Source organism: Achroia grisella, unplaced genomic scaffold (assembly GCF_030625045.1).
Source record: "Achroia grisella isolate CSIRO2021 unplaced genomic scaffold, CSIRO_AGI_Agris_v1 utg25583, whole genome shotgun sequence".
Classification (NCBI taxonomy): domain Eukaryota; kingdom Metazoa; phylum Arthropoda; class Insecta; order Lepidoptera; family Pyralidae; genus Achroia; species Achroia grisella.
In genome coordinates this window covers 20771-36330 of record NW_026712746.1, presented here as the reverse complement: position 1 = coordinate 36330, position 15560 = coordinate 20771, and the positions used below count along the sequence as shown (strand labels likewise).

At 44.4% G+C, this 15560-nt stretch overlaps 1 protein-coding gene and 1 pseudogene across 1 annotated transcript; both read left to right on the top strand.

The window, feature by feature from the left end:
- Positions 1 to 1147: 1147 nt before the first annotated feature.
- LOC131842851 (uncharacterized) lies at positions 1148 to 5750 on the top strand. The gene is made up of 6 exons (XM_059191415.1): positions 1148 to 1154; positions 1187 to 1424; positions 1869 to 2108; positions 2204 to 3619; positions 4017 to 5192; positions 5522 to 5750. Exons 1-6 carry the CDS (start codon positions 1148 to 1150, stop codon positions 5694 to 5696), a joined length of 3252 nt encoding a protein of 1083 aa, XP_059047398.1. The 3' UTR covers positions 5697 to 5750.
- A 1828-nt stretch (positions 5751 to 7578) lies between these two features.
- On the top strand, positions 7579 to 15133 carry LOC131842850 (uncharacterized; annotated as a pseudogene).
- The last annotated feature ends 427 nt before the right edge of the window (positions 15134 to 15560 follow it).

The following is a 15560-nucleotide window of genomic DNA, read 5'->3' as shown; positions in this document are numbered from 1 at the left end:
TGTTCGAGAATCCTTGTCCGAGAAAGCACGGATGCCAAAAACCTGCATGTAATAAATGGAGAAATATGTCCCAACTAACCTACACAACTGTAACCATACTCTATTATTTATAACCTTAACGAATATAGTTATATTAGAAGAATAAACAAAACATTAATGCTTGATTGGACAAGCCAACAGCAGCGATAATAAATTAGTAATTAAATTATATCCAATTTACAGGAAAATGATAACAACAAACAAAGTAACGGTGTTTGCACATTGTTATAATAGCTAATAGAGACACGAGCAGTGCCAAGTGCAAGTCTAAACTGGTATAACCCAGCAAATTGTAATATCGTTATATTGAATTTATTAATGTACGAGTACTGACGGTTACCCGCTTCGTTCGGTTTTTTTGAGATAACAGGACTTTAACAAATTGATTTTTGGTAAAATTTTAAAAATACAATAGTAATAAATTCGACAGGTTAAATGTAAATCTATAAAGATATTTCATATGTTACACTACTCCGCGCGGTGCCGCGGCGTGCGCTTACATACCTACTCTCTACCCTGCCGCCCCGTTATCTGTTACCTCTATGACTCGGCTCCATATAGAGTCGACCAAATAAACGTAAACAACAATTGTTAAATGTGGGGAGCGCATTGTGCGAGCACTCGTTCCCGCCGCGCATACATGCCGCGCCGCGCGGCCTCGCTCGCTCTGTGTGCGCTGCTCGCCGCGCTGGCGGCCGCCCGCTGTGGAGCCGGGCCCTGTGATACACTACACGCGCTCTACTCTAGCAGTAAGTTGTGCCATTTATACTTATTATCTAATCATAATATAAATGAAATTAGAGTGTCTGTTTGTAATATTGAAATAACCGGTTTTTACTACATATATATGAATATAAATACGGTACATACACCAAAATAACCATTTTTACAATTTTTGTCTGTCTGTCTGTTTGTTCCGCCTAATCTCTGAAATGGACCGATTTTGACGGAACTTTTTTAGGCAGGTAGCTGATGTAATAAGGAGTAACTTAGGCTACTTTTATTTTAGAATAAATAAAGTTAAATTTCACGCGGATGAAGTCGCTAAACAGCTAGTGAATTATATAAACACATATACATAGAGACAATACAAGACAAACGAATTAGAATGAAGGGTTATACAAACGCGTGGTGTGCTTCGTAGCAGAGGGTGCGGGGGCGGCGTGCGCGGGCCCGGCGCGGGTGTCGGTGTACGGGCGGCCGCGGGAGGTGTCCGTGTGGTGGTCGGGGGCGGGCGGGCGCGCCGCCGCCGCGCTGCTGCTGGCCGCCGCCGCCCACGGCCTGCGCTACTCCGGGCTGCGGCTGCGGCGCGCGCACGCCTCCTCCTGCGATTTCATCCGCCAGCTGCCCCACAACTGCAAGGACCACAACGACGAGTACGACGAGTGAGTCGTATTAAATCTCATAGAATTTAAACACTACACTGACCTATCGATGATCCTATTACCTAAAGTCTGCACTTAGGAGAGTTCTTAGTGCGGTGCAGATGGAGGTCGGTCATTTGGACGTTCATTCATAGTCATTCATAGTTTCAATCAGGCGATCGTCTGACTTTCGTAGTAGATGTGTGTATGAATATAAAACCACGGAATAGAACATTCATATTTTGAAAGAAGACGTGTGCAATCTTTACTTTTTAGATACTACTTGCACATTATCCATTTTGTATAAAATTACCACTAACTTTTCTCTGACATATGTGTATAATTTGTAATGTTTAGTTTCCGTATTGTTGCACTGTTACCATCGGCGACGCCGTGTCATGCACGCAACTGAGCAGCGTGTCGAACTGCATGGTCCATTCACTGTACTTCACTTTATTTGCACAGCATTGCACTGGTACCATCGCTGCCACAATGCCATGAGATTGACGTTTGCGGCGACGAGGCGGGTGCGTCGCGACTGAGCGCGGTGGGCGCGGGGGCGGCGCCGGCCACACTGCGACTCTACTCGTATCTCACACGACGCGCCCGCAAACTACCAATTTGCACAGACGCACTTCACTGGACTTTCTTTGAAAATATAAATGCGGTTGAACTCTGTTCTTTTGAAACCACAGGAAATCATACGTAAGTTTCATGTAGAAACAATATAACAAAGAATTTAAAAATAATACGATTAATGAGCATGACGATTCATTTCTCCAAAGCATATGAATTTTCAGGTCACAGAAACGTGCCATCGTATTTACACCAGAGGAGTTGGTCGCAGGCGCTCAACAGCTAATCGAAACCGCATCGCATCTAACGATTAAATCTTTACGATCAGATGCAGAATCACGTCAGTCGTTATTAAAACTATTACGTGAGAGTGATACGTCATTTCTGTTTTTAGATTATGATATATGGACTGGAATGAATGGAATTCACATCATTGAACCACCCCTCATACCATTGTTTGACCCGGTTTGCACTCTCCGCCTCGCAAACGCTAAGGTACTGAACCAAGTTGCACCGCAGCTATACGAGACCGTTCTTCACTTCGCGCCCACAGTTAGCGAGCTGCGAACAGTCCTCGAGATAGAGGCTAATTATACCGATTTCAATATTACGGAAGCCGCCTGCTACTGGGCCATTCAAAATAATATAAGATTTGAGTCTTGGCTTGAGAAAGCACGAACATTTAAACCCAATTATTGGATAACGATATTCTTGTGCAAAGACGATGAAGACATTCAACAATACATAGAAGTTGCAAAGCGAGTCGTTAATGCAACAAGTGGCAAATTTAATAAAATAGAAATAAAGCTCGAGTTCGTAGAAGATGTTGATTGCACATGTGAATACGACCTAAAAGAAAGATTATCTAAATACCGAGAGCAATATATATGGACAGAAATGGTCGGCGCTTTAGCGACCGGTGCCGGGGCCAAAGGAGCAACATACCTTTCTGCGGAAATAGATACTGCTCTAGTCTTGTATGATACCCCAAATTTAGAAGTTAGCCCAGGAGACAGTACTCGAATCATAGGCGGACATCTCATGGACTTAATAATCGCCATTGAGCGACTCCTTCTCGCATGTAATTTAAAACGTCTTGCTATACTTTCTGATGACACACGTCTCGCTTCAGATTATGTAGACACACTTCTTGAGAATAACGTTTTAGCAGTGCGTAATGTTACACTGAAAACAAATATTTCTTTTTCTGAAATTAGAGATCTTTTACAAACTATGCAGAAATATAATGCTCGAATATTTTTTGTAAACACAGATGCAAAAATTGCAACATTGATCTTATGTGCAGCAATGAGTCTTGACATGACACAAGAAACTGGATATATATGGCTATTACGGGAGTGGCGGGCGACCAATTACACATGTGTCGATTTATCTAACCAATATAAAGCGATCAATCACATTACAATATCATTCTGGTGGCGTGGAGGTACAAATTTCTTCAACAACAGCAATGAGGAGATGCGCCAAGCATTGAATGAATTGTGGGGGGATGGAAACGTGTGGCCACAGCTAGCGACACCTTTGGCTGATGGATTAATACTGCTGCTAAATAGTTTTTATACTTTCATTGAAGGATGCGATCGAAATGTTCAAGATCTCCACGGAGACGGCACTACTAAGTAATAAATTAATATTACTTTCTATATATTAGTTTACGGTGAAATTACTTAATTTGTAACGGAAATATTTGCAGTATATTTTGTGATATATATTTATAACTAGATGTCCCCGCGATTTCGTAAAATTAGCGTGGAATTTAACTTTATTTTTCCAAAATAAAAGTAGCCTAAGTGATTCCTTACTACATCAGCTACCTGCCAATAAAACTCCCGTCAAAATCGGTCTAGACATTTCAGAGATTAGCCGGAATAAACAGACAGACGGACAGACTGACAAAAATTGTAAAAAAAATGATTATGGTGTATATACCGTATTTATATTCATATGCATCTAGTAAAAAACAGTTGGTTATACCTAAGGTATAGTATTAACTTAGTAACATTTCTTAACTTTCAGTTTATTATGGACTAGCCTCAAGAATGGGGTTTATGGAATTACGCAAGAACTACATTCACAGAAGTATGCGTACGTTAATCCGATTATTTTTGTTGACGAGTGGCAAGGAGCGTTACGTCGCCCAATAGTCGAGTGGCAAATTACCGACGGTCAAGAAAATGGACATATGACATGTCGCTTGGGTTCCAAATACATGATTTCTGATGGAACTAAACATTGTCTGACTACGAGTTCTAATAGAGAAAAATTTATGCCACATTGTCATGATACTGCGTGGACCACAGCTATAATTACGATCATATTTGGAATGCTAGCATTGTACTCTGCAAGAAGATTAAGAGTAAAATTACTTAAAGAAAGTATTCCACATGCAATAGGGGCTCGAGAAAATATATTTGCACTCGCGGAGCATCTCGTTGATCGCACAGCCTTAGAGTTTCGCCAAGATCTTGGCTTTGGGCGATTTGGAAGGGTGCGATTTGCGATTCTTCGTGTCCCAAATCGGCCAACTGTCGTGGTCGCTGCGAAGTCGCTACATGAAAACTCGGCACCAGCTGAAGAAACCGAATTTTTACGCGAAGCATGTACTCTCGCCTCTCTTCGACATGAAAATGTGGTACGACTCATCGGCGTATGCGCTACGAACGGGCCACCTTTAGTACTTATGGAACATGCGTTTTTCGGAGATTTACTGGGATACTTACGTGAGCGCCGCCATCTCATCGAGCACGTACATGAGGAAATTCCCAAAGAAGCGACACACGTGTCCCCTCTTGCTCTTACGCAACTAGCCCGTGAAGCTTCTTCAGCGCTCGCCTACTTATCGCAGAGACGGCTGGTACACCGCGACGTGCGCGCTTCCAATTGCCTTATAGACGCTCGGCGATCATTGAAGCTGGCAGACTTCGGAATGGCCCGAGAGACGACATGTAGTGATGGGATTGCTGAATATACATGTCGACGTCGAGGCTTCTTCCCCGTGCTGTGGATGGCACCAGAGAGCCTTGACCGGGGAGTTTTCTCCGCTGCGACCGATGTATGGGCACTCGGCGTGCTAATGCTCGAGTTGGTGACACTGGGTGAGCGGCCGTACGGCGCCTGGTCTCCTCTGCGCGTACTGCGCTACGTCATTGCAGGAGGGAGGCCATCGCTGCCATGCGACGCCTCCTTAAAGACGTAAGTACAGTCTATTCTGTTATAATTAATTCATTTTAGGGACTCTTTAATGTCCAGCCAAGGAGATTTTTACACAAACGATTTACGTCGGCGGGGCACCAGTGGAGGATGATAAGATGAACACGAGGTCAGGTCAGTTAGCCCATCGTGACAAATTCACCAGGACCAGTCGTCACTTGCAGTTGCATCCAGTTGTATAACAACAAATGCTATCAAATTATTATTAGAAGGAAGAAATTTTGTTGGTTTCAATTTAAACGTATAAGAGAGGATAGAATTAATAATTGTGTCGCTGGTAGACTGTAACTCCAGTGCGGTGCACGTTACAGGCGCGGAGTGCTCCTCTCGTGCTGGCGACGTGTGCCCGGACAGCGGCCCACGGCGGCCGACATCGCAGCCTACCTGGAAGTGAACCCGCTTACCCTGTCACCAGCGTTAGAATCTATGCCACCATCCCCAGAGTATACAGCGACCAACAGATTCCATTTTAAACACAGGGAATAGCAATTTCGTTAGCATAATTGTAATACTTATAATAAAACAATTAATATATAAATATATATATACGTATATTAAAACCAATAATATAGTTCACTAATAAATCGGTTCGGTTACGAATGTTTGTTTTACTCTGATGATTTGATAATTTCAGATATTTACTACGAAGCAAGCAGTCTTAAACTACACTCTGTGTGAGGTGAGGTGAGGTGAGGGGTGTGTTTGTTTGTTTATTTACATGTAACTAAGTGATTGTAAGCGGTAATCATCGCATATATTACATATGAACATGGTTACGTCACCCCCCACCAACCTTACCCCTATCCTCTGAGGACCCCAAACCCAATCCATTATTGTAAGGTTGTCACCTGGTTACAAGTAAACATGGTGAACTATTAAAATATCATAAATACAATGAGGAAAACAGAATTCCTATCTATAATTAAATAATAACAGTCCAGGATACGGCGCGGCGTAATTGTTAGTTGAAGGTTCCCGTAGCGATAGTGAGGTGGATGGAGTATGAGCGGGCCGACATACCTACATCAAAAGAATACTGACATCAGTTAATATAAATATATTATTATAAACTTAACATTATTATTATTAACTTAACATTATAAAGAAGTGTGTTACGAAGTAACAAAATTGTATATTAAAACCACACGTGGAGATAAGTGAGAATACGTGATGTGTGGTGATGATATGTGCCGCCTTCTGTTGCTGGTGGCGATCGCCGTGACCGTCGCCACCGCCGCCACCGCCGCCACCGACTACTGCCAACGTCTCGACATTAAACTGAACCACGGTAAGAGAATTATTTTCCAAAAGGTCTTTACTGTACGGTATAATAATATTTAGGTATTAGCTCAGACTGCAGCTTCGTATTCGTTTATTTCGACACTCCGGTGACGACGACTGGGTGCTATCAGGTGTACACCACGCTACAACGGGCTAACTATTATATCTCCAATATATTTTGATTTGGTTTGATAGTAATTTGAACCCGCAGTAAATTACTAATATTATTCCTATGCTTAATGATGTATTGGATGGGTGTTATAATTACTAATTGCAAATGTTGTTTTACTCGCCGGCCTCGGGGTCTAGCGGTATAGTATTGATACCACGACTGTCACAATTGAGACGATTCTGAATTCAGATAGTCGCGGGTTAGATTCCGCGCACGGTACAAACATTCGAATTCATGTGTATGGTTGTTTGTACCGGTATGGATGTTTTATGCGTATTTTCAGTTTTAATTTACAGAACAAGTATATGTATTTATTTCAGTCGTCTAGTACCCATAAAAAAATCGCTTAGCTTGAGACTGGATAGCGCTCCAGTGAAGTACCGTAATATGTTATTATTGTTGCGTTGCGTGGAGGGAGGGACGCGGAGCGGCCGGTGAGGCGCGTGGTGGTCCGCGGGCGGCCGCGGGAGGTGTCCGTGTGGTGGTCGGGGGCGGGCGGGCGCGCCGCCGCCGCGCTGCTGCTGGCCGCCGCCGCCCGCGGCCTGCGCTACTCCGGGCTGCGGCTGCGGCGCGCGCACTCCGCCGCCGACCTCACCCGCGGCCGGAACACGTACGACACTACTACTTACCTCTCCCAAAGACACTTACATGTACACACTGATGATCTACCAATTGGTAATAGACCAGTTGTAGTATGTATGTACATGTACTACAAAACAACACAAATGTTTAGCAGAATGATTGTAAACGTTATAGTAACGGTTCGCTTTACTCCATGTTGTAATTTTATAATTCGTTATGGATTCTTGTAACAAAAATCCAATTATTTACCTGGGTCTTGTATGTTTGACTTGTAACTACGATTGTGAACACTTACATCAATGGTTAAATTAAAATTCTGTAGGCGGTTATAATCTTATTGATGGAGATAAATTCCCAGGCTGGCTTTGGCACCATCCTTTACGACCGGATGCGACAGTGATGAGTTCTGGCGGAATATGAACGGCGGGCGAAGGATGCGTATAGTGGGCGCAGGCGCGGCACCCACCACGCTGAGACTACACATGTACCACGCCAACTACGAGCACCGTCCACACCCGAGCACGCGCCCTCCTCATTAGTGAGTACACAAGTGATCACCACCAGTGACCACCGCCGGCCACCGACCGCCACACGATATATTTATAACATAACATGTGAGGGGGGAAGGCGATTGCTAGATTTAATGTCCCCATTGCTAGCAATGTACCATGTCAGGTCGACCTCCACGCGGTTCCCCCTCGAAACCATCGTGGTTAATTCCTGTTTATTTAATCACTATGGGCAAACTGACCTGACCTCATTCTCATGTTATCATCCTCCACTGGTGCCCCGCCAGCGTAAACCGTTAGCGCAGGCGGGTGCACCATTCCACTAACATCCATGAAAAAAAAACTAAACATGTTAGAAGGTGACATACAACAAGCAGATACAGTTTGTGTCCTAGACTCAAGGTGTCTAGGTACATCTACGTAGTCACTAAATATAGGTATGTAATATATGATATACAATAAAAAATCAAAAAGCTCCTAGTAATTCTACACCGAGCTAAGCACCAGATTGCTTTTTCTATCGTCCTTGAGTCTAAGTACTGAAACGATAAATATCAAATTTATATGATAAAATATCTAATATCATCATATCACAATAAACAGTTTTTTTAAATACATATAAAACAAAGTTAATAGTTAGGTAGGATATGGTACTATGTCAGTTCGGCAATAAGATTTTTTTTTGTATTTATCACTTTTAGATACAAACATATATAATAGTAGCAATTTCATTTATATTCATTATATTTTTTGTATGTTTCAGCTGTAATGATAACTCTGTAGACATGTACACTCCACTCGAGTGGAACAGCAGTGCAGTGAAAGAAGCCGCCCGTGGCGGATCACGGAACACCGTTGTCCTCCTGAGTTCTGATGCAGAACCACGCAAACAACTGTTCCACTTACTACAAGGAAATTCCTCGTTCTTGTTCCTAGACTACGACATATGGCGAGGCGTGTCCGGCGTGCGCGCCATACGAACAGTAGCCCCTACGACGCCGGCCTCGGACTCCGTCTGCTCTTTCCGGCTAGCCACGACTGCGCTGCAACGAATCGCGCCTCCCTTGTATAATGTGATGCGGCGGTACTCTCCACTCGACAGTGATCTCCGACAGGTGCTGGAGCTGGAGGCGCGCTATTCAAATATAACCGAGGCCGCCTGCGCCTGGGCCCACGCGAACGGCGACAGATTCGAATCTTGGTTCCGCGAAGACTCCACGCCCGCATACAGAGCGGTGGTATTTCTATGTAAGAACGATTTAGAAAAAGAAGAGTACGATGACGCCGTTACTACGATTACAACAATAATGGAACGCCGCATGAGACGATTTCATCTAGAAGTTTGGAAATACGAAATAACATGCGAGGACCAATACGATGCGATGCGGATACTCCAGCAGCTGAAATTGAGCTCGAAATGGGCCCGCACACTGGGCGTGGTGTCTGCGGGCGACGGGGCGGCCGCCGCCGCGCGGCTCGCCTCCGACGCGGACGTCGCGCTGCTCTGGTACGAGGCGCCCCCCTCGCCCCCCGCGCCCCCCGCGCCCGCCTCCCGCCGGCCCCGCAGCGCCGCCGCCGCGCCGCGCCGCGTGGTGTCTGCGCTGCGCCGCCTGCTCGCCGCCTGCCGCTGGAGCCGGCTGGCCGTGCTCTCGGAGGCCTCGCGCCTCGCCGACGCTTTCCTCCACGACCTAATGGCGAGTGACGATCTACTGATCCATAATATCCCCCTGACGGACGACACCGTCGGACGCTCGCTAGACGCCTTGCGCGAAGCCGACGCCCGTATCGTTTTCTTGAATGCCGACGCCAAGAAAGCGATGGTCGTTTTATGCGAGGCGTTCGAGAGGGATATGACGCCGAATTCCGGACACGTTTGGATAATGCGAGAGTGGTACGGAGTTCGACCGCCGACGGAGAGAGAGCGAAACTGTTACGGACGGCTGAGCCATTACACGGTATCGTTCTCTTGGCGCGGTGGGATTTTGAATCCAAAAATCAGTGGCACCGACGAGGAGATGCGTCGCGCCCTCGACGCCCTGTGGACGAACAGGCCCTGGCCGAGGCTCGCCGCGCCTCTCGCCGACGCGTTCATACTACTGCTGAACAGTTTTAATGATTTCATTCAAAAGTACCCCCTTTATCAGTACGATCTGCACGCCCGCAACACTACTCGGTATGTACTTACATTCGTCAATGTTTTTATTAAGTTACTGTTTATTGTCTAATGTAAACTGCACCGCTTATATTTTTTATAACTATGATTATCGAGTGGTCAGTATAAAATTTTTGTACGTCTAAAAGTGGAGATCAATTATAACAAGAAACCACAAACACGCAGCTGGAAATGCTGTATATATATAATTATAATAATGGTTTATTTAACCACAAGATTACAAAATTAAAAAGTACATAATAGTTGAGGTTAGTTAGGTAAGTCATTAAATGGAATGAAACAATCTCAAAATAGCATAAAAGTGTAATAATAATATTATTTTTGTACTGTATTTAAATATTTAAATAAATAAAATGCTAAATTGCGCTTCACATTTAATTAGGCCGTTCCCGCCATTTTTACAAAACAGGCTCTGTCAACTGCACAGAGTACGTTATGAACAATATTAATTATGCCAAAGACTATCTATACTACAATCCCTCCCCCAATTATTTTAAAAATTATACAAAATGTTTTTTTTTTACAACAAATTACATTTTAAAACTAATACTTATAATTAACTTTTTTGTTTCTCGTGGATCTTATTGGATTACGGCCTCTATTTATAACATTGGGCACTGCTTCTGTAACTAACATATCATCAGCTCGAGTATCCTCCGCTATTTTCGTTATAGTTGTTGAATCTGATAGACCAGATATTCCTTCTCCTGGGTCTATATCTATGGTGATTGTTCCCATGATTCCTTCATTGGCTACTTTTGAACTCTCTTCTGGTATGAATGATTCAACATGTGATGCTTGCGATAGATGTGTGATATGTGACGGTTTTGATGACTGTGGATTGCAGATATTTGGATCTGTTATTATCAACTACCTGTCTCTGGAACTGTCTCCTCGTTTCCATTGTTTGTTCCTTCTGTACTAGCGACTCCATATAAACTAACCTCGTCTGAACTTTGACGTGAAATTGGCCCTTTGTATGACAATAACTGATCCACATGTTTTCTTACATAACAATTTAAATCATGCACAAAAATAACATACATCCTAGAACCGATTTTTCGTTGTACAGTTCCCAATTTCCAAATATATTTCATACCATACACACCATCCGATGGAAAAATCTGTTCTGCGATGTCCCCCATACTGCTTACTCTGTGAGATCAAACAAAAACATTATTTTGAGCTGTGGATGCTAACGACACTACTGGAGTATTTTCTACAAAACACGTGTCAATGAATAATAATTTAGCAGGTGAAAATCCGGTGGTACAGTGTGTTGAATTGCGATAATTGAACAAAAAATTGTTTAATTTTTTTACAATATCTCTTACATGCGTATTTTCTTTTAATATATTCCGTACTGCCCTTTTTATTGTTTTTACGCTATTTTCAGATCATGGTGATATCGTAATATGTTTTATACCATTCAAGTCACAAAAATCTTTGAACTGACTAGAACAAGTATTTATGTAGCACGACGTCTTAGAATAAGAAAAATTAAAGATCGCGATTATAAAGGTATAGCGCGGTCTAATACGTTTCCAGCGTCGGAAATGACCACGGTGCGAACGTGGTGAACTACGCGGCTGCACGAACCTATTTTCTCTTCAATGTGTCTGTCAATATTAGCCACCATCTCGTCAGTTTTCGTTCGAACTACACCGGTGAACCGCTTTAATATGGAATTTCGTCAAAATACACTTATTTTCAAACGATAATTCAAAACGACACATAAAGTATGGTTTAACATCCATGTCCGACATCTTAGGAGGCCAACCCGTATTAATATAATAAGACGATTCGGAAGATATCGATTCGCGAAAATAGAATCGTCAATAAAGTTTATATAAGCACGATCAATATCAAAATCATCTTCACTGTCGAGCAAACCTACGGAACTTACACTACGCGATAAAAAATCTGCTACATTATTATCGCCCTTGATGTATCAAAAAATAAAGTCAGTCTATTACGCGATTGATAATAAAGGCGTACGCTAAAAGCGATGGAATTTTTTAATTGCCGGCCGAAGAGACAGAGCGTCCGCTGTCTATGGTCTCGTACTCTGGACGAAATGAGCTAATACCCGATCCGATGACAATTCTAATTTTATTTTATTAAAAGCAGAATTCTGGTCCTCTCCCCAATTCCATTTTGTGTCATTTTTTAATAATGCATGTAAGGAACTCAACACACTAGCGACGCTTAAAAATGATTTGAGTCACGAAAATTTAAAATAGTTGACCTTACTTTCAGCTTTATGTAAACCATTACGATCTATACGAAAACCTAAGTGCACATTTTTTCAACCGGGCCTGCTTCCTTCCTAAAACCTGTTCCAACCTTTCGAGATGTTGTTCCTTAGTACATCCTGTTAAAAATATACATGTACCCTCTATATCTGCCATGGAACACGTTATATACAAATTTCGGCATCTAATTCCTACAGGATTATAGGCCCTACACAAATACCTACAAATAAATCTTCAATGCGTGGCAATGGATAGTTTTCCATCAGTAATGCTTTGTTCGTCACCTCGTCGAAACACAGGAACGATCGAATGAGACAATCGTTGCAACTCGTTTTCTACTTTTTGTTTTAATGAGGAAGCGGCACACGTCGTTTTATTTTAATATTAATCACCGTACGCTCTCATCAAAAATATATCAACATCTTTTTCTAAATAGTTACAATTGTGTAATTGACTACACAACTTTAAATTAAATATGCTTATAAAATCCCGACCTAACAATGTTGGTTGATTTCCGTCAGTAGCAATAATAAATAATTTAATCAACTTAGTACACCTTCAAAAGTGATCGGCAGAGATACGTATCCCAACGGCGATATTTTACTTCCATTATAGCAATTCAACACCACATTACACGACTTAAGGTTATATTTACTTTTAAAACACAACTCGACGAGACGTGCCGCTATCTATCTCGCTGGTGCACCACCTGCGACGTGCGCGCACTCTATACGCCAACCATGTTTGGTCGACGCCAGGCGGACATATGAACTCAGCATAACGACACTTTTCTTTTGTATGAACTTTTTAAACACACTTCACAGACCACATGGCGGACTTCGGAATGCCGCCGCGCGCGACCGTCGAGAACGACGCCGCGCCGCCCGCGCTCTCTTCTGTCGCGACGCTTGCAATGCGATCCGGGCACACCGCCTGTCGACGTTAGCCAATGGATTCTGGATTCTCTTTCTCTCTTGCGTTTTCCAATCCCAGTACAAAACGATCTCTCAAAGTGGTTTTATGGCGCACTCGTGCTGCCCATTCAGGATAAAATTGAGTTCTGCAAATGTACTGAAAAATGATCTTAACTTTCTAATGGCGTAGGAAAAATGATATCCCGCGCTACGCGGTATGTGTCTTCCACCAAAGCCGTTAATAATAATGCTCTCCACTTTTATCATTCTCTTCATTAATATCATTTGCGGTGCAGTACGAATAAATCGACTTTTGAATATGCTCCATTCCTGAGGCGCTCGGCGTACCGCCGAACATGATGTTAGAACTGGTGACATTAACAATACTGGGCGAACACACGTGAATTATTACCCGTCGCCAATTTGTACTGTATTTAAATATTTAAATAAATAAAATGCTAAATTGCGCTGGTTCGCCATTTTTACAAAACAGCTCTGCGCACAGAGTACGTTATGAACAATATGAGTACTGCGCTATGTCATCGCAGGAGGAAGACCGCCGATTCCACCGGACGCTTCCTCGAAAACGTGAGTCGGTAACCGTTAATAATGTGGTATACACCATCCGATGGTCCTGTCTAACCAAAAATATGAAACACAACTTTCTACAAAAGTGTAATGATTCATTTTGGATTGCAGCAGCGATCATTATCGCACTAACCTTAACTTGTATTTATGTAGCACGGTGTGTGTGTGTGGGCTACTAGCGCCAGGTGAACGTGCCGCGGCCAAACTCGCCGACCATCTCGTAGACCGGACCGCTTTGGAATTTCGTCAAGATCTCGGTGTGTGTGTGTGTGTCTGTCAAGTCATTACGCGACGACGCTGCGCCGGCCGAAGAGACAGAGTTTCTAGGCGAAGCGTGTGTGTGTGTGTGTGCCACGGGCACTCATGGAACATGTATTTTTCGGCGACCTACAGGGATACCTACGCGAACGCCGTCACCTCGTCGAACACGTCGACGAGCAAATTCCGCGTGTGTGTGTGTGTGTGTGTGGTGCACCGCGACGTGCGCGCCGCCAACTGTTTGGTCGACGCCAGGCGGTCTCTGAAACTGGCGGACTTCGGAATGGCCCGCGCGACAGCGGTGTGTGTGTGTGTGTGTCGTACTGATGTTAGAACTGGTGACGCTGGGCGAACGGCCCTACGGGACGTGGTCGCCGCTGCGAGTACTGCGCTATGTCATCGCAGGAGGAAGACCGCCGATTCCACCGGACGGTGTGTGTGTGTGTGTGTCAGGCGCGGCTGCAGCGCTACAGCGGTGTGTGTGTGTGTGTGTCAGGCGCGGCTGCAGCGCTACAGCGGTGTGTGTGTGTGTGTCAGGCGCGGCTGCAGCGCTACAGCGGTGTGTGTGTGTGTGTCAGGCGCGGCTGCAGCGCGGCTGCAGCGCTACAGCGGTGTGTGTGTGTGTGTGTGTCAGGCGCGGCTGCAGCGCGTGTGTGTGTGTGTGTGTGTGTGTGTGTGTGTGTGAGAGAACGGGCCGCGCGCGATGACCGCGCGGCCACGCCTGTGGCGGGGCGCGGCTGCGGTGTGTGTGTGTGTGTGTGTGTGTCAGGCGCGGCTGCAGCGCTACAGCGGTGTGTGTGTGTGTGTCAGGCGCGGCTGCAGCGCTACAGCGGTGTGTGTGTGTGTGTCAGGCGCGGCTGCAGCGCTACAGCGGTGTGTGTGTGTTTCAGGCGCGGCGTGCTGTCGTGGTGCTGGCGGCGCGCGGCGGAGCGTCGCCCGGCGGCGTCGCAGGCGGCGGAGTACCTCCGCGCGCACCCTCACTCGCTGGCGCCCGCGCTCGCCGCGCCCACTTACCACACCGACTCCACCGACCACACAGACTCCGCCGACCACACGGACTCCGCCGACCACACGGACTCCGCCGACCACACCGACTCCGCCGACCACACCGACTCCGCCGACCACACCGACTCCGCCGACCACACCGACCACACCGAACCGTACGACGACCCCGACCTACCGTCGACTTAGATTATAATATTACATTAGTCTATAACATAGTAATAATCGCTCTGTCTGTCCCTATGTATACTTAAATCTTTAAAACTACGCAACGGATTTTGTAACGGCTTTTTTTTTTTATAGATAAGAGTGATTCTAATCTATCTATCTATATATCTATAGTCGTATTTTTAATTAGACGAAGCTAACTGACAGTAGCTAATGTCACTTTGTAAAATAATGTTGCCATATTTAAAGTAATAGTGATGCGTTTAGTTATCGGTCAGATGAATGAACAATGAGTGTGAATAGTTAATCATTTTAAACTACAAAAGAATATTATTTCTATTTTACAATAAAATTTTATAAATGTGCACTGATATAAGTTACTAGTGGTATGTACCTACAATCAGTTTTTTTGACGGCTTATTACAAAGCGCGCGCTACTAGTGCCAAC